Consider the following 26,608-nt stretch of genomic DNA (forward strand, 5'->3'; position numbering starts at 1 on the left):
AGACCACGGAGGCGGTCACCAAGTTTTGGAGTTTCAATGAAGGAGTAATGGGAACTACAATAAAATATCAAGTGATGACGACAAATTTAATAATAGCAAGAATATGTGCCCAGCATTTCTGATATTAAGTACATGAATAAATAAACAACAATGTATAATAGGAATAGTAAAGAACATTTAGTGATCATGTGAAATAAACTGACGTGATGTCTTCCTGTATAATCTATACAAGGGTGTTATACATTTGATTATCATGCTGCGTGTAGACGGCTGAAATAGGCACATGTCAATATAATTTTGTGAAATTATGTTATATTCACAATGACGTATATTTGAGAAAAAATATAGTTTATGTTCTCTTATACTTGTATGTTTTACCACAGTTAAAATAAAGATTGAAATGGTTGGTTGGTTGGTTTGTTGTTTAACGCACTCAGCAATATTCCAGCTATATGACGGCGGTCTGTAAATAATCCAGTCTGGACCAGACAATCCAGTGAATAATAGCATGAGCATCGATCCACCCAATTGGGATCGATGACATGCATCAACCAAGTCAGCGAGCCTGTCCACCCGATCCCGTTAGTCGCCTTTTACGACAAGCATAGTCGCCTTTTACGGCAAGCATGGGTTGCTGAAGATCTATCCTGGTTATTGAGCTGACAAAGGATCATAATGAGGACGAACCTGGGATTGGAACCAAAGACCAACGGATCCTGGCACAATAAAGGGACGTAGCTCTTCACAGCAATCTGAGGCGCCTCTGACTACTTGGCTGACAACGCCTCCAAAAGGAAAGTAGGTACTCAAAATAAATACTGAATATTTGCAAAAGAAGTATGATTCTGTTACGGTAATATCGTTTTTACTTCTTTAATGAACACTGCACCTACTGCTCCACTTGACCCTGTAAAAAGGCGTGTGTAGTTATACTGCAGCTGCAACTCCTACAACTGTGCCTTGATAATGAGGTCTTGATGGCAATCGCTTGTTCGTGCACAAGCAATATCTACTAGTATATAATAATAATTATAATAATAATAATAATAATTACTAGTATATAATAATAATAGTAATAATAACAATAACAACAACAACAAATTACAATAATAGTTGTTATTATAATAATAATAATAATAATAATAATAATAATAATAATAATTATCCATTTATATGGCGCTGTACTCAATGCTCTTAGCACTAAGACATTTCTTACCCCGGTCAATGGATCAATGTGCACTCAACAATCATTCTCTACTTCCCGGGGAGTATACAACCCAAAGCTGCCTGTTAGGCGCCAGAAGGTTAACAACAACATTGCCATCTAGTCCTACCAGGTTCCCATTCACTGCTGGGTGAACAGAGACACAATTAGAACAAAGTCACTTGCCCATGGAGATACCACATGTGCTGCGTGTGCTTTAGTGCGGACCTGAAGATACATATTTTGTTACTTTACAATTAATTTCCATCACGCTATGAAACAGTTTGAGTTACAAATATATATTGGATTATATATATTAGAAAACAGAAATTGAAAACATGTGCAATGTTGAAAACGTTTTAAGGCTAAGGCGTTTAAGAATTACATAATATCAAAGTCGGCATTTAACACAGTCAGTTTCCTTTAAAAATAGCTTAGATGCCATGCTGAATAGTCTCATCATAAACTTTTCAAAGCATCTACATCTACAGTTTTCTTGTGGCAGATATTTGAAATCGAATTGCTCTCCTAAAATACACCTTGAAACAAATATGGCCAATGGTTTGGAATACGGTTATAGCTGATCTCCGCTTGTAGAGCACATCAACTTAAGCATTTTAAGCACTCGACGCGTTCAGTTGTCTGTATCGTGCCGTCGCTCGTATGATCCCGTCCACATCCAGACAAACGACGAGTGCAGTGACGACTGCGATGATGGCAATCCCCGTACCGCCGATAGCCTTGGCTGAAGGACGGTGATCCATGGCCGATGTTTTGGACCTTCTGTAGGAGGAGAGATTCTTTCGGTCAAGGCGATTGTCAAAGGCGTTGACGATCATCGACGTTAGAGGATGCATGGATGTACAAACACAGTGGCATTCGCTCGGCGTAATGGAACCTGGGGAAAATGAATTATGCAGAAGTAGATATATTTACAGAGTACTTTAGTGTTTCATCATGTTTCAGTCCCATCGCCCACGGGCACTTCGAACTGTAAGACCCGTGAAGATTCCGGGGTAGAATAGGTCTGCAGCAACCTATGCTTGCCGTAAAAGGCGACTATGCTTGTCGTAAAAGGCTACTAACGTGATCGGGTGGTCAGGCTCGCTGACTTGGTTGATGCATGTCATCGATCCCAATTGGGTGGATCGATTCTCATGATATTAATCACTGGATTGTCTGGTCCAGACTGGATTATTTACAGACCGCCGTCATATAGCTGGAATATTGCTGAGTGCGGCGTTAAACAACAACCAACCAACCATCGAACTGTAAACACATGATGTCATCGGACGTAAATATTCTCAAACGTGGAATGTGATTAGATTAGACCTCTCGAGACAACAGTAAACATAAATTTGCATGATTTGATGGCAGTGCATTGGATTCAAAGATATAGGACTCTGATTGAATTCAACTGCTCTCTACGCCTTTCCTGATAATGGCAATCTCATTAAAATCAGATCTAAGTTCTCGCTGCCGCTTTACAAAGACCTGAGGACGTCAGAATGACCTTTTGCGAACTTTGACCGACCACTGAAACAAGAAGTCGCCATCAGCCAATTAGAAAACACCTTTCTCGAGCTTTACGGCACTCGTTTCAACCTGGCGACTTCCACTTCAGACTACGCTTGAAAAATATGTTGACACAGTTCTCGATTAAAATTTTGAAAACTGAACACACGAACATTCCGGAAGGTGTTATATATATATATATGGTTGAGATTGTATGGCAGTGCTTCCCACGTACTGTGCAACGCCTCCTCCGTTCAAATGTTTATCCCACGGAAGCGAGAGATAGACGATAATTTTGACGGAATCAGTCGTTCGGGCCGTAGCTGTCGTTCGGAATACCCCGTGTTAACGTTTTCGACTTTGAATGATTAGAAAACACATTCCGACTGTCACTTTCATGATCTGGTAAGCGACGCATTGATTGGTCGGATGAAAGGTCGTTCTGACGTAACCCGTAATGGGATGTCCTCAGATCTTCGTTCAGCGATAGCGAGAACTGATCCCATGAGATCTGATTTAAATGAGATTGTGATAATGGTACGTTCCCCGATATCGTACTGTCGCAATATCGTGTAAGTTGCTCGAAAACATCATATCAAGGTTAGTTGAAAGAACAACCAGCATCAATGTTTGATTTTAATATAAAAAAGTTATTTATGCGTGCAGCATGAAGTTTTAAATATTATTAATTGATATAATATTGACAGAACTCAAATGTGAAAATTGATTTCGAGTTTCCAAGCCCGAAAGTTATCACAATTATAAATAATCCCTGTTTCAAAATTCATGGTCGCTTTGCATTATTATACAACGTCCTTGATAATAACAGCAGTAGGCAAATCTTAAGAGAATGCATTCTTACCGATACTTGACGTCAAACAAGGTGTATCGGCAACCTGGTTGGAAACATGAATGCTTGACTCCAGTCCCAGAGAAACGCTGACAATGGTCAATGAAGGTTTGGCGCCCTCAGATGATGCTGAATCCACCACATCAGGAGACGTGGTGATTTGTGAGGATTCAGATATGGTCATGGTTAAAGTAACCGAAGGTACAGCGTTCGACTCTGATGCTGTATTAGCCATTGTGCTGTCGGTGTATGACGCCACATTATCAATACTCCAGTGCATATTTAGAGTTGTACTATCGATGAAGCCAGCGGGTGAAGTTGATGAGTACAGAATAATAGACGTTTGCATATGTGAACTCATTGTGGATATCAGATGGGATTCGACAGAAGTATCGCTCGCACCGCCGGATGCATTTGTAGAATTCATTGAACTGGACGTCATCGAACTTGCGACTGAGGTCGTCTCAGGGAAAGTATTTGCGGATGTTGAAACACTTTCATTAGCAAGATCACTTTCACTGGAGCTTGTATATGAAGAATATATGGCCTCCGAATGAGTGTCGGTTAAAGCAGATAGTTCATTATTGGCAGTTGTACCTGGATATGTAGGTGATACTGATATTGGTTCTGACGACATAATAGATGTTGATGACATCACAGGGCACGCGGTTATTGGGTCAGTGTCTGTATTTTTGTTAACCGATAAGGCAGAAGACTTGTAATCACCTGAAACATATTATATGATGACTCTTTAAACAAAGAGAAACAAATGTTTCTTAATGGCACCAGTTTGTTTGTTTGTTTGTTTGTTGCTCAACGTCGCACTGAGAATATTCCAGCTATACGACCGCAGTCTGTAAATAATCGAGTCTGGACCACACAGTCCAAATCCACGCAATTGGGATACGACGACATGCACCAACCAAGTCGGCGAGCCTGACCACCCGATACCGTTAGTCGCCTCTTACGACAAGCATGGGTTGCTGAAGACCTATTCTAGCCCGGATCTTCACAGGCACAAGTTAGTAGGTAACGTTCGTGATTGCATACCCCAAAAACAATTCTCATCATATTGCTGAAATATTCATGACTATTGTTGTTTTTCTTCACACTGAAATATTATCACAACATGAACTACAGTAGGGCTGAAGTATCAGTGAGATGCTAACATTATTTGTGCATTCGTTTGTTGTTTAACATGGTTGTATTCCTGCTGTTGGACGTCAGCCTGTAAATAATGAAGGCCGTTTCGGTACGATGATATGCAATCTACCAATAATCCATTAAGTCGCATCTTACGACCAACACAATTTGCTTGGACCAATTCTACCCGAAGGGGTTAAGACATAATTAAGATACGTGTACACCTCATACATTTGTACCTTCGACACACCGTTTCACCAAAACTGTTTTTTCAGACGAAGACGTCATTTCCGGATTGTCGTTTATGTACACCCGCTGCCTGGTATAGACCTTACAGGGTTCAGCTGAACGTTTCTGGCTATCGTAGACTATGGCCACACATTGGCTTCTTCCGGTATATGCGAGACATGTGAGCTGGCAGTCATCAATGCTGGCATCGATGGAGGAGGCCAGATCAAGAGCAAGAACGTCCTGGTTTTCAAATCTTTCAAAGGTACATACTTCTGGTGGATATATAAAATATATTAACTACAGTAAGCTACGGTTATAACGAACACGCTTATAACGAACTTACGGATATAACGAACTTACTTTTTTGGTCCCGACTATTTGCTGTAGTTATGCTGTATATATGCTTAAAACGAACTACGGTTATAACGAACTGACATTAGTAGTCCCGTTATAGTCCCGAGTTCGTTATAACCGTACTTTACTGGCGTCAGACAATGCAGGAATGGATTTGCTTTAGGGCCAGGTTCCGGTTTCAAAAGAGATCTTACGCATATATATTAACATAGACTTTTGACCTGCACTGCGATAGGTTTTTGCAAAATGGATCAGCAAGTAAATGTTAACTCTTTACATTGGACATTGTACCCACACACAGTGCCCAGACAAACTGATACATGTACATATAATATTATTGTGCGCTACCAAACCTATTTATGTCTGGTGTTGGGAAACGACGGATATACGGACGTTTTTTTGTGTATAAACTTAATTCTCCTTGGGCACAGCCTGTGATGCAGGTCTCGGACGTTTACCACTTCGGTGAAATCCACGAGCACGGGTATGATGCTGACAAACTTAGAAACATAATCGGGGCGAACCGGGATTCGAACCCACAATCATAGGTTTCTGACGTGCCCAAGAGACGCATCTCTGCACAGCGAATCGCGGCGCCTCAGACGACTGGGCCACCCGTGCCCCCTATTTCAAAACAAGTAAATGAGTGAAGGTTTAGTACACCCACTACATCACGATTTCATGTATTGCACGACTTCTTAAACGTTCATCTCTCAAGCGCACAGGAAGGTGTTGAAACCTTGACTTAGATAGAAAACCCTCTGTCATGTTCATAATTTCATAGACGCGTTTCATTTTTCACACTGGGCTGGCTACAACAGAGGGGCCGGAATACTGAGTGTGAACTCCCGACATTATCAGACATCCGGAATAGTTGTTCAAATTTCACTTGGCCACAAATGCTACAATGAACGAGCCCCAGTCTATATGCCAACAAGGGGCCACCAATATGTACATATCTGCATTCTGAAAATGAGTGAGTGAGTGAGTATGGTATAACGCCGCTTTTAGCAATATTCCAGCAATACCACGGCGGGGGACACCAGAAATGAGCTTCACACATTGTACCCATGTCGGGAATCGAGCCCGGGTCTTCGGCGTGACGAGCGCACGCTTTAACCACTAGGCTACCCGACCGCCCATTCTGAAAATGCTACAAGCTACTTTCATAATTCCATATTGCATGTTGCTTTATGTCACAAGATGTTATACAACATGATACATTGACCAAGAATGAAAACTATAGGCCCTTTGACAATTACCACTCGGCCTGATACTCAACACAATTTAACGTAGCTTCCTACCTGCGGACTCTTGACAAACCACTTGATAGTCAGCATCACATGCAACTGAGCGAAAATAATCGTTTTTAACATGCAGCCGTATGCACTTCTCTGTCTCGGGGTGGTTTGGTTCCCATGATTCCCAGAGCCCCCAGGCTCCAACTGGCTCACAGTCATGCCACTCCAAGTTGAACACCCCAGGGTCGCTGAGTACACGTTGGTGAAGCCCAGTCCATATATCTTTCGTTCTGTAATAGAAAAGTTATTTATCGTAATGAACTTGAGTAAACTCTATGACAAAGTCATTTTTTTCAAAATAAAAGATGTGTGTATGATTTGCATTTGTATGCAAACGCGTGATAAGATAATGCACCTTTTTCCAAAGGTTGATTAGTTGGTTGGTTTGTTGTTTTTCGCCGCACTCAGCAATATTCCAGCTATATGACGGCGGTCTGTAAATAATCGAGTCTGGACCAGACAATCCAGTGATTGACATCATGTGCATCGATCCACACAATTGGGACCAATGACATGCATCAACCATGTCGCCGAGCCCGACCACCCGATCCCGTTAGTCGCCTGTTACGACAATCATAGTCGCCTTTTACCTCAAGAATGGGTTGCTGAACCGTCGTTACTCAGTGCTCAAGATTGGGAGGTTTGATCCTCTTTACGCTAAGATCGCTGTTTTGAATTATATTAGTCTGTGGTCACACAACAACCGAGCATGTCACACACAAATCACAACAACCGAAATCCATATTTGATGTCTACTTCGTAAGAAACCACTCCAGAATTTTGGAATGACTGATCATGTGAATATAGGCACAGCACTTTCAATATTCTGATGCTGCAGAATTAAGGAACGACCATTGTATCAATGGAATTGGGGGTGGGTTGGGTTAGGAGTATAAATTATATATCTTGGAATGTTTTGTCGGAGACAGATAATCGTTTTTGGTCACTGCTGCACACACAGTTTTGTTCATCGAGAGTTGGAACCATCATACTCAGTTAGGGTTTCCAGCGAACGAATTTGTTTTCGTAAAAACCTAATGCCAAATTATTTTTCCAGTATTTACCCCCACCCAACCAAAATATATCCATTTGTCCCTGTAATGCAATGAGACATAACTAGAGCCTATCAGTAGAGCATCCCCTTATCCTGATGGTAACCCAAAGTTTGAATGCGAGATGTCATGCAGAAAACGTTAGTTGAAAGCCTAAATAGACAGTTCTCCGCGAGATTCTCTCAAGAAATAGTTTCCATAAATTGTTTACACACATCTTGTTATTGGCAGTCCAGATGACTTTCCACACCAGGAAATTCTCATACTTGTCCTCAGTGTCCAGCTTGACCATATGCTGGCCATATGACTCACAAATTGCACGAGCCTCGTTCCAGGTTTTAGGCGTGCCGTAAAGCGTGTACTTTACTGCAAGTGTCGGTGTCGTTGTCGCAACATCTGAAAGATCATGTGGGCTTCCAATCACAATCAAATTGTCTCTTTAGCAAATCAAGAATTCTACACCATGTTAGTTGCCAGCTCAAAGATATAGATTTAAATATTTAAGGGTTTGAGAACGACATTTCACTAGAAAGAAACAAAATAGTCTTGATATTGCAGAATCTCGTATTATGACGCTTCGACAAGGTAGACCAGCTCAGGACGCAGAAACTCCAGTAATGTTAGAAAAGTCCAAAGCAACAAACATTTGTGAGAGACGCCGAAAATAGATGATGAACACGCCCTGGGGCTTCATAGTGAGTTAGTGAGATAGGTTTAACAGTATTCCAGTTATATCACGACCTGTCAGCTTAATGTTGGAGGAAAGCCCGAAGTGGTGCAGGTCTCGGACGTTTACCACTTCGGTGAAACCTACGAGCACGGGTATGGTGCTGACAAACCTAGAAACATAATCGGGTCGAACCGGGACGCAACTCTGCACAGCGAATCGCGGCGCCTTAGACGACTGGGCTACCCGTGCCCCCCGGGGCTTCATAAAAAAAATCCTTTAATATATGAACATTAGATGGTGTCTGAATCACGTATTGTCACAGCATGAAACTCTTTTCTGTTTGGCCTGCTTCATACACTTTTTGGTCGCATATGCTTACTCTAAGTTCTTAAGCCAAGACGAAGCTATGATGTTCCTGAAGGAATGATGAAAACCCTTATTGTACAATACAGGAAGTGAAATAAGTTAAAATGCCCTATTCGCAGGCTTTCATAATTACGAGCCACAGCCATACACGAGGAATAGGTCATGTGGCCCTGTTTCGACTACTTATCAATTTCATTCAGTTCCATGTACTCATTATTTTGTGTTTCCCCCGAATATGCGACATCCAAATCAAGAACATGTTAACGTTTCAAATTCATTGACACACGCACCAAATGCCTGAGATATGTGAGCATTTTTTAAATCATTTTTACACCTCAAATCGCAATATATATTTGTTAACGAAATTATTTCTCTGCATGAAAAGAAATAATTAAATTATTTTATACAGGTTCACGATCAGATTTGTTCGTTTGTTTGTTGTATAACGCCGCAATATTATCAGTGGTGTGGTGAGGGTGAAATGACTTTGCTAAATAGTTTGTTACATCATGTAAAGTGTATGATCACTTTTGAAATAATAGCCTTATATTTTCCCCATTTTCAAGTTTCCAGGGGATGCTTGACATCATGAGCATCGATCCACGCAATTTGGATACGATGACATGCGTCAGTCAAGTCAGCGAGACTACCCGAACCAGTTAGTCGCCTCTTACGACAAGCATAGTCGCCTTTTACGGCAAGAATGGGTTGCTGAAGATCTATTGATCACTTTAGCACTTTGGTGACACCCACGAGCACCGGTATGGTGTTGAAAAACACAGAAATGTAATCGGGGCGAACCGGGATTCGAACCCACAATCATAGGTTTCTGGCGTGCCCAAGTGACGCAATTCTGCGCAGCGAATTACGGCGCCTTAGGAGTCTGGGCCATGTGTGCCTCCTGACGCCTGGGTGATCTCATGACTTCATATCAGTATGGCAATCTTCTGAAACGAAGCTATTGTTGTGAATTGGTCCGGGTACTTACCATAATGGAAGACAGAGGTAAAACCCTGGATACTCGAGGATGACTCTTACTGACCACCATGCGACAATTACACTGGGTACTCATCTCATCCAATCAGCTCGCTGAGCCTCATACTTACCAATAAACGCTGCTAGGAACACGATCGTTATCTCCTTCACTGTTCGCATACTTAAATTGTACGTAGCAAGGGAAATATCAGATGCGTCATCCAGATCTTTGCCTTTTGGTGTATCTGATGAAGGAAAATTGGTTGCCATTGAAATAACAATAGTCAAATACTACTAAAAAGAGCGACCAAAGATCGCTGAGTGAGTGAGTGTGTTTAGATACAACGTCACAATGGCGTTATTTCAGCCATATAGCTAGGCTAATGATATCAGTATACCAGAGAACGGTGGCACCAGGGTGAAAACACTTAATAAATTCTTCATAAAGAATAAACACGCTCTTAACATATCCGCATCAATATAAACCTGTAGCATATGTCTTTAAAAAAGTCAAGACATTTTTGACAACTTTAGAGGCTTCATGAGCATGTAAGGCATTCAATGTACACATTCAGATTCGTGATCGTCATAAACTGAGGGCCCAAAGAAAGTATACCGAGTTGGGTTTTTTTGATTGTGTCTTTTAAACATTACATGTAAGTAATCTGTAGCTGGGTAGTTTTGTGAAAACATAAATTGGATCAATGGAGACTGGGGGGTTAGAAACGAATTTCCAACCCCGTGATCCCAACCATGTTTGAAATATTCATTGGTATAATATCGCTAACTTAAAATATTTTGAAATGAAATTCAAACATATAATAAAATTAACTGAGAGGTATAGTTTCTTTTGATCCTCAGCTAATGTTAAAGAAATACGTTTGCTTGTTTCTTTCTTTGTTGTTTAACGCCGGACTCAGCAATATCCCAGCTATATGACGGCGGTCTGTAAATAATCGAGTCTGGACCACACAATCCAGTGATTGACATCATGAGCATCGATCCATGCAATTGGAATACGATGACATGCATCAACAAAGTCAGCGAGCCTGACGACCCGATCCCGTAAGTCGCGTCTTTCTTACAAGCATAGTCACCTTTTCCGGCAAGCATGGGTTATCCCGGATCTTCACAGGTCTAACGAAATACGAATAATATTTGGTTATATCTGAAATACGTTTTTTTTAAAAAAAAACGAGACTCTCATCCTGAATTGTTACTCCGTGCCCGTCACATAAAATCGAAGGTTTACCCTGATTTTGTTTGTCAGCACCATGCCTGTGCTCGTAGGTTTCACCAAATTGGTTTAACGTCTAAGCCTGCCTCGCACGTCGTGATAAATTGTGGCGCCCAAATTGCTGAAGGCTAACAGTGAAACGGTACCAAGCTAGTTAATACATCGGAAGGAATGCGTCTCATTAAAACTAAAAAACCTTTACTTTGAATCAAACTTTAAAGTTTTCTTTTCTTGCTGCTTTTGATAATGTTGAAATTTAGGGACATAGTTGCAAGAGGAAGAATGTCTAGCCAGAATTGGATTCCGTTTCCAAAACTCCAAAACCTTTCAATATCTTTTAACATCTTTCAACTATATCAAACAGATCCTGAAGTGGTGCATTTGCTATTTGCTCCATTTTCATGGCGGTAGGTGTCGTTTCCGGAGCACAACTTGAAAACTATGAAATACTTTTCATCCAAAGCTGGTACTCGTATTTACCAAGGGCTGAAGTGGTGCCTTTTGCTGTTCAGGAGTTTTTCGAAATTTCATTCTCACCTGTTTCCATGGCAACAAGACTTTTCATCTAAAGCTGGTACTTGTATTTACTAAGGGCTGAGGAGGTGCCTTTTCCTATTTAGGAGTTTTTCAAAATTTATTTTTTCCCCTGTTTCCATGGCAACAAGTTAGACTTAGCTGCAACGGAGGTGTCATTTCCGGAGCAGAACTAAACAAACTATTCAACATTGTTTATCCAAACTTGGTACATGCATTGATCAAGGGCGAAAGTGCTGCCTTTTGCTATTTAGGCATTTATGTTTAAATGGCTTTAGTAAAATTTCATCTAGATGACCGAGGAACATCAGATGGTGATACAGATTTTAGAATGGTAGGAAAATGATCATCCTCGACTGACCATTCAAATTCAATAGGTAAGTTGGAATCTTCAACTGATAAATCCAGACAAGAGTAAGCTCCAGTTGCAGGATGTAAATATGTGTTAGAACCATCATTAAAAATGCATAAATCGTTTTTTTAAGAAAAAGTCCTCTAGTAATAATTATTAATTCTTTGCATTGCTGTCATTACTACCCGAAAGTGGGTTATGGCCCTTTAAATCTCCCATGATAACACAGGGCTTCGGAAGCTGGTCATAAAGTGCCTGAAGTGACTGTCGAAGAAAATGTATAAAACATATATGTACTGCCACAGAGAGGTATTTAGAGGAACAGGACTGTGAATGACGCCCTGCCTGACCATAACAGGAGATCCTCCAGTAGCTTTATCACCCGGAGGAGAAAAACAATGGTAGGAATCGTATTGTCTTAAATCAAAATTAAAGAGTGTTTTTGAGGACAGATTCTTTGTAGACAAAAGGCTGATGGTTTGAAATCTTGAATTATAGCTGAGGATCATTTAATTAATAGAGCGACTCATGGAGGCTCAGATCCTGATCAGGGGGCAGGTCCTCTCTGCTGAACTTGCAGTGGTAGAGTCACTTCCATGACCTAAGCTGTTGTGAACCTCCAGAAGAACAGTCAAAGGAGTAGGCACCTCAATATGTTTCAGGGCTCTAATCTATTTTCTTCTTAGTTGGTCGGGCGGTCGGGTAGCCTAGTGGTTAAAGCGTTCGCTCGTCACGACGAAGACCCGGGTTCGATTCCCGATATGGGTACAATGTGTGAAGCCCATTTCTGGTGTCCCCTGCGGTGATATTGCTGGAATATTGCTAAAAGCGGCGTAAAACCATACTCACTCACTCACTCTTCTTTGTTGGTTCCGTTCTTTTTTTGCGAGTCGTTCATTTCTTTTCACAGGTTTTGGGTGAGTTGAATGGTCTGGGGAAGTGTCAGGCCGAGTGTTTGTTTCTGATAGAGTATCAGGCACTGGTTGAGGTTCAGCTGGAAGCATATAGCTGGAATATTGCGGCGTTAAACAACCAACCAACCAACCAACCAACCAATGCCTGTAAATAATTGAATCTGGACTAAGCAAACCAGTGATTGATATAACGAGCAACGTCCCGGAAACATATGATTGTGGATTGGGCTCAATTAGCCCTGATTATTGTTCTAAGTTTGTCAGCACCATACCCGTGCACGTTGGTTTCACAAAAGTGGTAAACGTCTGAGACCTGCATCACTTCTGGCTTTTCTCCCACATCAAGCTCTATCACGTTATATTCCTAAATGCATGTTTAAACCTCCCTCACTTACTCTAAAATTGATGTCATGTCTAAACTGATCATATACAGTTTAACAAGGGCCTAAAATTTAGGGCTGTTTTAAGAATGAATTATCATGATCATAGTAATCTCTTTTGTTGCGACAACATATTTTCTGTCAGCAGATTATTTATAATATATTTTTTTGTAATCAAAGTTGTCAATGATTTATTAGGACGGTTACGTATTTTGCAATATCCTTTACTTCCTACATGGTTTATATGAGGTTATGCGATTGATAATCAATAACGAATTGTATAAAATGTATCTTGAGCATCTAAATAGTTAAAATAAAACTAAAACCGAAAAAGCTATGTAAATAATTTCACGAAAAGCATACCGATTACCGAACAGGCCTATGTACAAACATACATGTGCGTGCGTGCATACATGTACATACACCCAATGTCAAATTCTTTGCTTAGCAGGTGTTTCTTGTCACCTGAGATGGGCCCACTGGCTCCATTTCTGTGCCCCGTCATTCCTCATGTGCCGCGGCTTCTCGGCCTAAAATTTACGGAGAAGGTCGGCCAACTCAGAAATCGGAATATGGTAATTCCGTCTACGGATATTGTCTCCGATGACCACTTGGTGGGCACGGTTTTTTGGTGGGTTTTTTAAATTTCAGTTTCTTTCCTTACCTTTATATGTTTTATGGTTTCTCAAAATCTTGGAATTTGTCCCCGATACGATAGTGAATCGGGTTTTACTTTGGGATTGATCAGGAGCAGTCGCTTTGATCTGTGTCAGATAACATCTGAGCAGGGTAACGACATTGTGTTCATTGGTGCTCCATTCCTGTCATTTCCGAAAACAAGGCATCAAAGTAAGTATCGCTCATTTAATAAATCAATTTCGTTCACCTCAGTAATTTTACAGAATTCATTTTCTTCTCTTGCGTTATTAGCATTGAAAGATCGCCATTCCATATCCAAAACGACGTGAGGACAATCCATTTTATTTCATCTAGGCCTAGCAGCTAGACGAAATTTTAAAAACACCAGAACCAAAACATTTATTTATTATTAAGTCAGACGAAATTACAAGAGAAAGGCAAAAATACTAAATTAATTATATTCCTGATAAATGCACGGAGAAGGTCGGCCAACTCAGAAACCGGAATAGTATAGATTTCTAATTCCGTTTACGGATATTTTCTCGTCCCCGATGATCAATCGGTAAAACAGGCAAGTATTTTTTTTTAAATTTTATGTTTTATGGTTTCTCCAAATCTTAGATTCTTTTCCCGATGCGATAGTGAATCGTGTTTTAGTTTGGAATTGATCAGGGGCAGTCGCGTTTGCTCTGTGTCAGCGGCCAAATCTGAGCAGGGTACTACATTGTTGTCATTGTTGCTAGATTCCTGTCACTTCCGAAAACAAGGCATCGAAGTCAATATCGCTCAATAAATCAATTTCGTTCACCTCAGTAATTTTACAGAATTAATTTTCTTTACTTGCATTATTAGTATTGAAAGATAGCCATTCCATATCAAAATCGCCGTAAGGACAATCAATTTTGTTTCATGTAGCAGTTAGACGACATCAAACACCAGAACCAAAGCATTTATTTATTTATAAGTCAGATGAAATGTTACAAGACCAGGCAAAAATACTAAATTAATTATATTGCTGATAAATGCAGGGATTAAAAAGAACATAGAAAAACGAATTGATCGTAAACACCGATCGAGAATTCGGGGAAACCCTGGAAAGTAGTTCCTGCAAAAGTTCACAGGATTAATTTCACAAAAAATTGTTCAGATCGTGTGAACTTTTTTTGTCCGTTCACAGGTGTGTGAACTCCAAATATCAGATCACGTGACTACCCATTCAGCCAATCAGCATGAAAGAAACAGTGTAAACTTCAAAGTATGAAATTATTTAAACATGAACAGTGTGATAGATCTTATTGTATCTCTAATTGTGACGGTGCCAGAAGACGGTGGCTCATGGGCCAATATGGTAATACAGACCGCTGAATTATATGTTTATATGTATATATTATATGTTTCTTAAGGGAAATGCCATGGGCCGAACCAGCCTCACATCTACTTTCAGTAACCAATTTTCATGTCTATATTTATGGAGTGGTCAAAGATCAAAAATATGTATCGCATGTAAGTCCTGCGGCCCTTAACATAGCAGTTACAAATAAGTAGTTTTACATATTTGGTATGTACAAGTGTTTAACAATTCGTTTCTGAGAGAAATTGCATGTTTAACATATAGCCAGTTTCTGTATGACAGCATAATATTTTGTCATTGCTGTTAAGCGGTTTATAAGGAACAACCAGATAAACTATCAGCAAAACCCATACCTACCTTTTCCATTTCTCCATTAAATTTCTGCTTAATTTAAGCCCGTTACTTTAACATCGGAGTGGAGGTCTATGCCAGAAATTAGATGTAATTATAACTGTCTGAGCCAGTGAATAAGAAAGAACCTGTCACTGTTGATAAATGCTAGAAATGCTCTACGATTCCAGAAAGGCGGATCCTACTTTACTTGACTTGAGACCAGCTGGTTTCATAAGGTCTTCTGAGTTGCTACAAATGATTCCCATGTTGTTTTGAAAAATCGAAAACAGATATTTATAGGAATGGAGCTTGGTGAGTTGTAGGTCGATGTAATTCCAAACTGTGTCCATTTTAATATTTACAGATATATTAGATGCTGCTTTAATTTCTCCAGGTTCTTCGCTTTTTTGTATACAGGAATGTTACAAAGCGTTATAATGGCTTTATTCACATGAAAGAAACTATTCCCTTGGGAATTATTAATTGGGGCATTAAGACCTGTTGTTGACAATGTCAAGGTGTACGGTTTACACAGTGTCCATACAGATGGTGAAACAGCAGTGGCTAACAGTGACATTCCTGATAGCATGGCCACTGGAGAAGCAAAAAAATATAAGTGTCGTAAATGGCAACCTTCAGAATAGATGGGAAGTGTCAGTCTCGTTTAGATGTATATGAAGATATGAGTTATTACTTTCGTCCCTCCTGCTTGCTTTCACGGCGCTTACATTTTGGTTTTTAATTTCCTGAATATGAAATGACTTTGTTTAAAAATTACAGGCTTCTTTCAATTATATTTATTTAGATTCATGAGTGGTTCCTTAAAGTCGTTATAATACTTGGTGTATCATCACAAGTTTGAGTGTGTCTGATAAATCCTTATAACACTTGGTGAATGAAAAAACAAGTTACTTTTTAGGTGTGTCTGAAAAGCCTTCATAATACAGACCTAACTTGCTGAACTTTTCGTATGGCTTCAACTATATTTACCTGTATCTAACTGTTTATTGTTGTTATTTATATAACAAATGAAATCAAATGTTCATATGTTTTTTGTCTGGATAATTTAGTACATTGTCAGTTTACACTTGTTCATGTACTTTGTGTCGATATGTTTGGTCGATCTGACTCCAGTAAAGTGCAGCTGCATTCAGTGGGGGTACACGATTCCAGGGTTTTTTTTATCTCTTGCTTTATGTCTCGGACCGTTTCACAGTGTTCACCCTTTTGTACCGTTTATATATTGCAATTCTACTTGTGCTATAACAGTATGCTCCGTTGAACATTATGCTGTCGATTTGTTGGAATCGATGTTTCTGAACGTGGACGAGATTATACTGATCATTCCAATTATCGACCAATTTCATTAACGAGGTGTTTGCAAAATCATGGAATACTTGATCGATAATCGACGGTTTGTTTGATACTTTTAAAACAACAATGTAATTGACAATAAACAACGTTGTTTGCATAAAGCAGCGGTGCCATCTATCATTCATTTCGTTTGGCATGTCCTGCATGACTGTGTTGGTTTTTCCATCAAAAGGGATCAATATTTCAATGTTGCACTTTTAAAAGAATAATTTTTATATTATATCTACGGAAAAAAGTAACTGTGCGTCACAGTGAGTGATGGTGGTTTTACGCCACTTATAGCAATATTCCAGCAATATGATCACGGCGGGGGACACCAGGAATGGGCTTCACACATTGTACTCATGTCGGAAATCGAACCCGGATATTCAGCGTGACGAACGAACGCTTTAACTACTAGGCTACCCGACCGCCCCTGTGCGTCACATAAAGTTCAATCAAAATATTTATTCTTAAACTAAAAGTGCATTTTTCGCAACATATTCATGAGTTACTGAGTTAAGATTTAAAGTCACATCGGCAATATTTCAGCCTTATCGTGACTTTCAAGGGTTATTCATAATACATACATTTAGACAATATAAAAACCGGCCAATGAGTGAGTGAGTGAGTTGGGTTTAACGCCGCTTTTAACATTATTCCAGTTATATCACGGCGTGTCAGCTTAATGTGTGAGGAAAGCCGGAGGTGATGCAGGTCTTAGACGTTTACCACTTCTGTGAAACCCACGAGCACGGGTATGGTGCTGACAAACCTAGAAACATAATCGGGGTGAACCGGGATTCGAACTCACAATCATAGGTTTCTGGCGCCTATGACGACTGGGCCACCCGTGCCCCCTCCGGCCAATGAAGGACAGTAAACTAACTAGACTTATCACAGAAACAGATTTAAAACTGGTATATAATCATAAGAAGGATAGCACTATATATAACAATACATGATAAAAACGGGCTATAGCTCGCCAGCAACTAAAGGAGATCACCGTACAAGGGACCATAGGGACTTAAAGAACCTTTGTTATCTGCATGGACCCCAGCGGGACTGATCATCTCTTCAAGTGTTGGCCATTATTAACAAAGTTAGCCTACATTAAACGACACATAGTCTACGACTGAAAACGTGATAGTCCTCATTTTACTTTCAATGATGTGGAACCGACGTAACCTCTCTAGGGAACAATAATTTTACAGTACCTTAACCCTTTCGGGGATGCCGCCACTAACAATCGCAGTTGCTTATTTATCTACCAACGTTAAAACGACATATTTTTGACAAAACAATTTGTTCAAAGCATTTCCAACAATTCTTTTCCTTTACCAAAAATAATAATTAAACGAGAATTGATACTTATAAAAAAAGATCCTCAATAGACGATGTTTTGAAATATATCCCTACATATTCTTGAATATAGCTATCTTCTCGAGTTTAAGGTCGTGATTCACATTTTGCACGTCCTTGTTCAATCACGGCGCACAATGTGGATGTTTGCGTGTATGTTTGGAGCTAATACGCATACACGAGGGATTCGAGTGAGTGAGTGAGTTCGGTTTAACGCCGCTTTTAACAGTATTCCAGTAATATCGCGGCGTGGCAGCTTAATGTGGGAGGAAAGCCCGAAGTGATGCAGGTCTCAGACGTTTACCACTTCGGTGAAACCAACGAGCACGGGTATGGTGCTGACAAACCTTGAAACATAATCGGGGCGAACCGGGATTCGAACCCATAATCATAGGTTTCTGGCGTGCCTAAGGGACGCCACTCTGCACAGTGAATCGCGGTGCCTTAGAAGACTGGTCCAACCGTGCCCCGAGGGTTTCGAATGTGAACAGCACACAATGATTGTTAAGCTATCAGGTAATTCATACATTTATATGCTTTCATTTCCCTGTTGAGACCGCCTCCGTCTAGTGGTAGACCGCCTCCGTCTAGTGGTAGACCGCCCGGAGAGCGGAAGGTCCGGTGTTTGATTCCCGGCCGCGTCATACCAAAAGACGATAAAATATGGTACTTGTTGTTACCCTGTCTGGCGCTAGGCATTAAGGGGCTAAAACAAGGACTGGTCGGCTCGGAGTCAGTATACTGTGTCTGAGTGGGGTATTCATGTTAAACTGCGGCATGGTATCTCAGTGAGCTAGCACTATAAATAGGCATCAGTCCGGTCTAGTACAAGCAGCCACACACACACATACACGTGCATGCACGTCGCTATATAAGTTTAATAATCTTGGACGCGACCTTAAACCCCATTTCACCTCACCTCACCTCATTTCCCTGTTGGCCCAGTCGTATGAAGTTCCGTCGAGTTTCGTCCCTTAGGTGGGCCAGAATCCTATGACCGTGGATCCTGATTCGCCCAGAATGTAGGTTTGTCATTGCAATACCCGTGCTTGTGAGTATAACTAACCGGCTTTTCTGCGATACCTGGCTAAACACGACACACCGTGATACAACTGAAACACTGTTCAACAATGGGCGGTCGGGTAGCCCAGTGGTTAAAGCGTTCGCTCGTCACGCCGAAGACCCGGGTTCGATTCCCGACATGGGTACCAGGTGTGAAGCCCATGTCTGGTGTCCCCCGCCGTGATGTTGCTGGAATATTGCTAAGAGCGGCGTAAAACCATACTCACTCACTTCATGCACTGTTCAACAAGATAGTTAAACCGTACTCATTCAGACGTTTGAAATTTGAACCCAATTTTACCTTTAATTATATTGCCATTTTCTCCATTTTTAAATCTGAACAGCACCTTTAATTTGGAGATGTGCTGTGCCTGTGCTTACAGTCGTAACGACCACCCTGTAGCTTGTGTTGTTGAGTAATCTGGGCCTGTCATTAAAATTAGGGGCAGTCGGGTAGCCTAGTGGTTAAAGCGTTCGCTCGTCACGCCGAAGACCCGGGTTCGATTCCCGACATGGGTACAATGTGTGAAACCCATTTCTGGTGTCCCCCGCCGTGATATTGCTGGAATATTGCAAAAAACGACGTAAAACCATACTCACTCACTCATTAAAATTAATTCTCTGTTCCTAAGAGGTGAGACCAAAGGCACCACCAATGATGTATTAGACAACTGATTGTCACGTGATCCAACCCATCAGTAGTTATGTTAACGGTACTCAAATGACAGTGTCGAGGCTATTGCGGGTTTCATAGACACATGTTAACATAAAGAACAGAAACAGTTAGGGATCATGAACACTTTTGTGGACAGAAATATTTCATGATCCCTAACTTTTGTTGTTCAGTATACATGGCTTTACATTGATATTTGTTGCGTGATCATAACAAACTGTCTCCATAACAACGTGTCCAGTTCCCAAGCTTCCAAAACACACGTGTAACTTTCCCCAGCTACTGTAAACATCTGTATGTACATAAGAGCTAATCAGTTGGATACCAGTCTCTCTTCCAGGGTTATAATGACCGGTATGTGTAAATCACTCTCCTCAAAGCAAACGTAAACTATTAAAGACGTTCGGCATGTTCAATATTTTTTTGAAAGAAGGATAAAGCAGGTGCCTTCAAGGTTTGTTTTTATATTCCTTTGTGATATACTACACATAGATATTTCCAGCTTGTGTCTTCTATCGTAAATACGTGCTTGTTTGTGATAAGCATTTTCTTCAAGTATCTACATAGTTCCAGATAATAAAACTGAAAACCACCCACGCAAATTATTTCACAAAGGCGAATCAATTAATAGCAATGGCCACTTAAAACTATATTATTAAGGCGTAAACAAATACCCATGGGAGTTTATGTCTTCCATCGTAAATACACTCATGTTTATGGCTAAACATTCAGCTTTAACTATATAAATAGTTCCTGAAAATAACAATCAAATTGAACAACAAGACCATATAAAATATTTCATAAAGACAAATCAATAACTCAATATGCCAATGGTACGTGAAATAGGTTACGAGTGAAATTAATATTTGTGTTGGACTCACTGAATGGAGGACGTTCTTTTTCAATGACATATTGTTTGCCACTAACCTGGCAATACCCCCCGCCCCTGTTGCAGAATTTATGACATAATTAAATCTAAACAAACCCATACCTTTTTTAACCGAGGTGCAACTTGTCATGGAAATTGTAATAAAAAGAGAGTTTGGAACCTAAGTCCATCTTGTTGCCATGGAAACGTAAAAAATAGCAAAAGGCACCAGTTCAGCATGTACTTGACAGACCTGCAAAGTTTCATTAAAAAATATGGAACGGTTTCTGAGTTATGTTCCGGAAACGAAACGTGACGGACGGAGCCCGTCCGTCCGTATGTATAATAGCGCTTTACTCAGGCCTTGAATTTTGTAACCTTGATCGAACAACTTCTGATCTAGAGTTGTATGACGCTCTTTGAAACTTTGGTAGAAAGAGCATGCTCGATTTTACCTTAAATGTTGTGAAATGTAGACGTTATTTAGTAAATGAATAAGAATTGTCATTCATCCTAACCTTCCTTGTTAACCATGAAGGCGTGACTATGAATTATTAGATCCTTGCAAATCCAAAGGGTTCTGACAAACACATAAATACTTACAAATTATTGACGTTATACATTGAACGTTTTGGCTTTATGGGGGACTAGGCTCGGCTAAATGGAAGCCCCAGACAAATTTACTCAAGTCGTTCCAAAACTGCATATGCATGGTTACTAATTGCAATTTAATTGAATTATGAATAATAGCATAACAGATAAGAAGTTCTATCATTCCTTAAAGACATTGTCTCCATTTTCAACCTGGGACTTAGCCAATACTGGCAATTGGCATCAAATCTTGAATGGAGTCCCGCCTTAATACACGCAGTTGTACTCAGTACTATATATCCTCAATTGAACACATGTTTTGTTTATGCAAAGCTTTTAATACGAGAACGATATTAACACACGAATGCCTTTTAGAATTGGGATAACACTTTCTTAGTAAAGTACAGATTCTCGTACTTTTCATCCGGATGGGACTCAGCCACCCAAAAGTACGAGAATCTGTGCTTTACTAAGAAAGTGTTATCTCAAATATAACATTTGTTAGAGAAAGATGTTCGTTAACGAATTTCACATTTATTGAATTCAAGGTCAGATAAAGGAAAATGGCATCACCCTGAAAAAGAACAGACAGACAATAGAATCAAACAACAACATGTGCGGTAAGAAGCTGCTATTCGCACAAAGAGTTCAACAGAGGTCAAGGTCAGCGTGACACTAACTTAAATACGTGGAAAGGTCATAAATGTCAATTATAAGTCACGTGATGTCCTTTGACCTTGTCCTTTGACCTTGTCCTTCGAATCCACCAACAACGAAAGGAGGCTATCTCATGAGTTTTTTGGTGGTGTGGAGTCATTCACTTTAAACACATGGCGTCATTCTTTTCTTTCCCTCTTTCCTCAAGGGAGGGGAATACGGTATTCGAATTTTGTAAGAATTCACACGTTCTAAGATCTTAGTTCCTTTTATGTCATGAATGACTTGATCAATACAATGAAAATGTTCTTAATGCAACAGTTCAATCGTTGTACTGACTTATTCTTGCGAATGAACTTACAGAATCGTCCACAAAACGGCCTGACCTTGAGCACATTGCAATAGAAATACTTACAAGGGTTTGTTACTCTTAAATGATCGGAAAATCACATATCAAAATGAAGAACATGCAAGCGGTGGAACGTTATGAGTGAGTGAGTGAGTTTGGCTTTACGCCGCTTTTTTCCGGCAATATCAAAGGCAGGGAACACCAGAAATTGACTTCACACATTTAACCCATGTCCGGAATCGAACCCGGGAACATTATGAAAAACGTTACTATGACAACTAACCCCGACATACCAACAGAAATTTTTAAAAATAAAAAACATTGACACTTCCAAAGGTTCCGAAGAATATTTTCACAACTTCAGTATTTACACATATATTTAGAAATAAAAGTTATTTAATAGAAGGTAACCCTGTTTTTCAAAGGTCAAGGTCAATATGTCACCAAAGTCAACGTTAATATTATTACACGATAAAAACATGCCTTGCAAATTCACATTAAACCTTTTCTTATACTCGTATTTATTAAAACCCGCTTATTAAAAACAATTGATAATATGGATTTTTTATGGATTTTTTTTCAGCTTTCTATATTTAGAGACTTATGACCTACAATATGACTTACTTATTTTAAGGTTTGGTTTGTTTGTTGTTTTACGCCGCACTCAGCAATATTCCAGCTATATGACGGCGGTTGTCATCGATCCCAATTGCGTTGAACGATGTTCATTATGTCAATCACTGGATTGTCTGGGCCAGCCTCGATTATTTACAGACCGCAAACAAACAAATCTGTAAAAAATCTCGAGTCACTCCAGTGATTGATATTATGAGCATCGATCCACGCAATTGGGATCGATGACATGCTTCAACCAAGTGAGCGAGCCTGACCACCCGATCCCGTTAGTCGCCTCTTACGACAAACATAGACGATGTTTTGGACAAGCACGGATTGCTGAAGAACTATTCTACCCCGGATCTTCACAGGTAGTCTATATCAGAAGGTGTGGTTTCTTGACATGTACGTTAATACATTAACATTAATAGCATCATATACATATACATCATAAAGCTGGATTTTGCGTTCAACAACAAATAAACAAAACATGTTGGATCAACCATTTGCAACGGTTTAATAAGATTATGTATGTCGTTTGTTTCTTCCTTTGTTGTTGAACGCTGCACTAAGGAATATTCCTACATGACAGCGGTCTGAAAATGGTCGACAAGACAAGTCACGCAGTTGGGATACGATTATATGCAAACAACAAAGTTACCGAGCCTGACAAGCCGATCCATAATTCGCTTCAAATAAACAAACAAAGAAACAAACAAAAAACTAACCTGAAATCATTCATCTTTCGCAAAGAATAATGAACAGTAAACAAGATGGTTGAAAAACAGATCCCTACCTGCCCCCGAAGGAGTTCTTGTCGCACTGTAATGAGTGATCCAGGAAGACACTGGGTCTCAGTTTTCCTTGCTGTCCTCCGTTCTGACAGGCCTGGGATGAGACAGCATATCAGCGTATGTTCTGCCAGAGCGCATAAGGCAGCGTATAAAGGTTAATCGATTGCATTTACGAGTCGAGCAATCATTGGATGTGTTCAGGTCTGCGTAGGAGGCTACAGACAAGGACGCAAGGTTCTTTAAAAACTGTTTCAACCGAAGTTAAAGAAAAGTGACAAGCAAACGCAAAACAGGACATTTCTAACATTACCCTTTGTGTCAGATTGAGCAAACACAAATTTTCATTCTATAATATAAGAGATAGATATCAACCATTTATGGTTTGAAGCATTCTCCGGTGGTGAGGATTCAAAATTGTACAAATGGTGGGGCTGACCCCCAAGGGACTGAGGGGCGGAGCGAAATAGGGGTGATTTGGCGTTATTGCTTTAAACTTCTTTTCTGGAACTAAGAGACATATACCAACCATTTATGGTTGGAAGCATTCTCCGGTGTTGAGAATTCAAAATTGTACAAATGGTGGGGCTGATCCCCCAGGGGCTGAGGGGCGAGGCCAAAAAGTGTTTATAACTTCGACACAGTTAAGATCCCCATCGATAACCATATGTACAATTGCTGAGTACAATGAGAGGAATGCACATTTGCTACCAGGATGTCCCGGGGGGTCTTGCTCCACCCCTGGAGACTTAACCCCTGGGTCATAACTTTGAAACAGTTGAGATCCCCACCCCATAACCATATATACAATTGCTGGACATGAAGAGACAAACACAAGCATGATATTAGTATTGAGTCTGGGGTCTTGCCACACCCCAAGATTAAGTTCTTGGGTGAAAACTTGGAAACAGTTGCGATCCCCACCCTATTACCATATACATGTAAACACGTCATTGCTTAGCATAACAAGACAAATACATATACTGAACAACAAAACTTCCTGTGACATTGAATAAGATTTAAGATTTTTACCAAATCTGAAACAATTTCGATTTGCAACAGATCAAAGACTCCTGTAAGTGTTCAAATGGTTTAATTTGCCATACTGACTTCAGAAAAAACATGAACATGCCAAAATGACGACAGTAGAACAACAGGGCCGATGATGTCGTCGCAGTAGCGCTGTCCATTGAAATTTCCCTCTACCACTATCAAACGGGTCCTCTGTTTTGCTGTAATCCCCTCCCATACCATAACGCTGCCGCCCCCGAACCGATCTTCTTCCATGACACAATGATTGACGTAACGTTTACCTCGACGTCGATACACTCGAATCCGTCCATCGCTGTGGCTGAGGTGAAAACGAGACTCGTCAGTGAATAGAACTTGTCCCCTACTGCATGGCCGTCCAGCGTAGACGCTGTCTGCACCACTGTAGACGTGCTTGACGGTGGTTTCCTGATAAAATGGGACGTCTGGCGGGTCTTCTGGCGACGATCCCTGCACATCTGAGGCGACGACGTACGGTTTGTGAAGATATTCGTCGTAGGCCACGGATGCTTCTTGCAGTCACTGTTGCTGGCTGGAATCGATTTCGTAGGTGTGTTGTTCGAATCCAGTTGTCTTGTCGATTATTGGTTACGCATAGACTGCCACTCCGAGGATGGTCTCTGACTGCATTCTTCTGTTGCCAACGTTGCCATAAACACCAAATGGTGTTTTTGTGGACGTTAAATTGTCTTGCAACATCACCTTGACTCGATCCCGCTTCAAGCATAACAATGGCTCGCAGACGCTCATTTCGGACAGGCGTGACATTTCTTACTGTTGAATAATTGCGTAATTTTGTTGTTTTTCTGAGTGGTTGTTGTCAGCACGATGCTAAACAATGCACTAGGAATCCCGTTAATGCACATGTTTTTATACCCATTCTTAGGTAGTTAAATGCATGGGGCTTGCACAAAAGTCAACTTTTGCATGGAATGCATGCTTTTCTGTAGCAGTTGCGTTTTTGTGACTTGATTCCATACATGTACTACAATATTGAAAAACAAACATTACTTATACACTAAAATATTGGTGTCACAGGAACTTTTGTTGTTGAGTATAGTAGATGACTGTGAGTGACCACAGGATAGCACCGGTGGAGTAGTAAGTAGTTCTGCAGTCTGGGTGGACTGTTCAGTTGCGAAAACGTCAGGATGATCCGAGTTATCCCATGTCTGGTTCATTTGGTCCTACAAGTATTTTGGCATCAGCAAAACTGATATTTCAGGTGAATTTAATTTTCGGGATCTCCATTTGTTCTTTGTTTAGAGAAAGACGAGTGATTGCCTGAATAGTTGGTGCACATTTAAAAGATCCGTTACAATCTTCCGTTACATGTTTATTCTCACTGCAGTGAGCACATGTAATGTACAATGTGGAAGTATTAATTATAACACCATGGCCGTATTCATGGCATTTGAAACATCGCAGGGGTCTGGGAAGTAAGTGTCCACGTTGCTATGGCAGTAATATGCCTTTATGAACTTTGGAGCAGTCGGAGAAGGAAAAATAAAGAGGTAAGTGGTGTTTGGTTGAGTTTCGTTGTTCTTGCGGGTTGTGAACCTTTTGTCATAGATGACTCCTTGATTTCTCATTTCGAAAACAATATCAATCTCAGCCATATCAGTGAATAATCGATCTCTGTCTCCCACACTACCTTTGTTGGTGTACAGTGTTCTGTGAGCAGAGACAAAACAACGACTCTAACAAACATATCTGTTGACAAGAGGTCAGCAGATTGCGGTTTCCTGTTACCTTCTATTAGGATAGCACCTGATCGCAATCTTTTGATGTTTTTTTACCTTGCCTGCTATGCCTTGAATACCCTTAGATATTGCA

The 26,608-nt window shown here is 40.4% G+C and overlaps 1 protein-coding gene across 1 annotated transcript; it reads right to left on the reverse strand.

The window, feature by feature from the left end:
• Positions 1-1,286: 1,286 nt before the first annotated feature.
• Positions 1,287-23,843, reverse strand: LOC124118198. The gene is made up of 7 exons (XM_046480318.2): positions 23,728-23,843; positions 9,793-9,906; positions 7,866-8,046; positions 6,602-6,828; positions 4,952-5,215; positions 3,582-4,295; positions 1,287-2,102 (listed from the first exon to the last, which is right to left on the reverse strand). Exons 2-7 carry the CDS (start codon positions 9,839-9,841, stop codon positions 1,822-1,824), a joined length of 1,716 nt encoding a protein of 571 aa, XP_046336274.2. The 5' UTR covers positions 9,842-9,906; positions 23,728-23,843; the 3' UTR covers positions 1,287-1,821.
• Between the last annotated feature and the right edge of the window lie 2,765 nt (positions 23,844-26,608).

This window comes from Haliotis rufescens, unplaced genomic scaffold, assembly GCF_023055435.1.
Source record: "Haliotis rufescens isolate VD_foot unplaced genomic scaffold, xgHalRufe1.0.p SCAF_12, whole genome shotgun sequence".
Classification (NCBI taxonomy): domain Eukaryota; kingdom Metazoa; phylum Mollusca; class Gastropoda; order Lepetellida; family Haliotidae; genus Haliotis; species Haliotis rufescens.

Coding starts and splice junctions, on each gene's coding strand:
- LOC124118198 (XM_046480318.2), bottom strand. CDS start 9,841: ATGCGAACAGTGAAGGAGATAACGATCGTGTTCCTAGCAGCGTTTATT. Junction 8,047..9,792: donor GTTCCTAGCAGCGTTTATTG/GTAAGTATGAGG, acceptor ATGATCTTTCAG/ATGTTGCGACAACGACACCG. Junction 5,216..6,601: donor GGTTTGTCAAGAGTCCGCAG/GTAGGAAGCTAC, acceptor TATATCCACCAG/AAGTATGTACCTTTGAAAGA.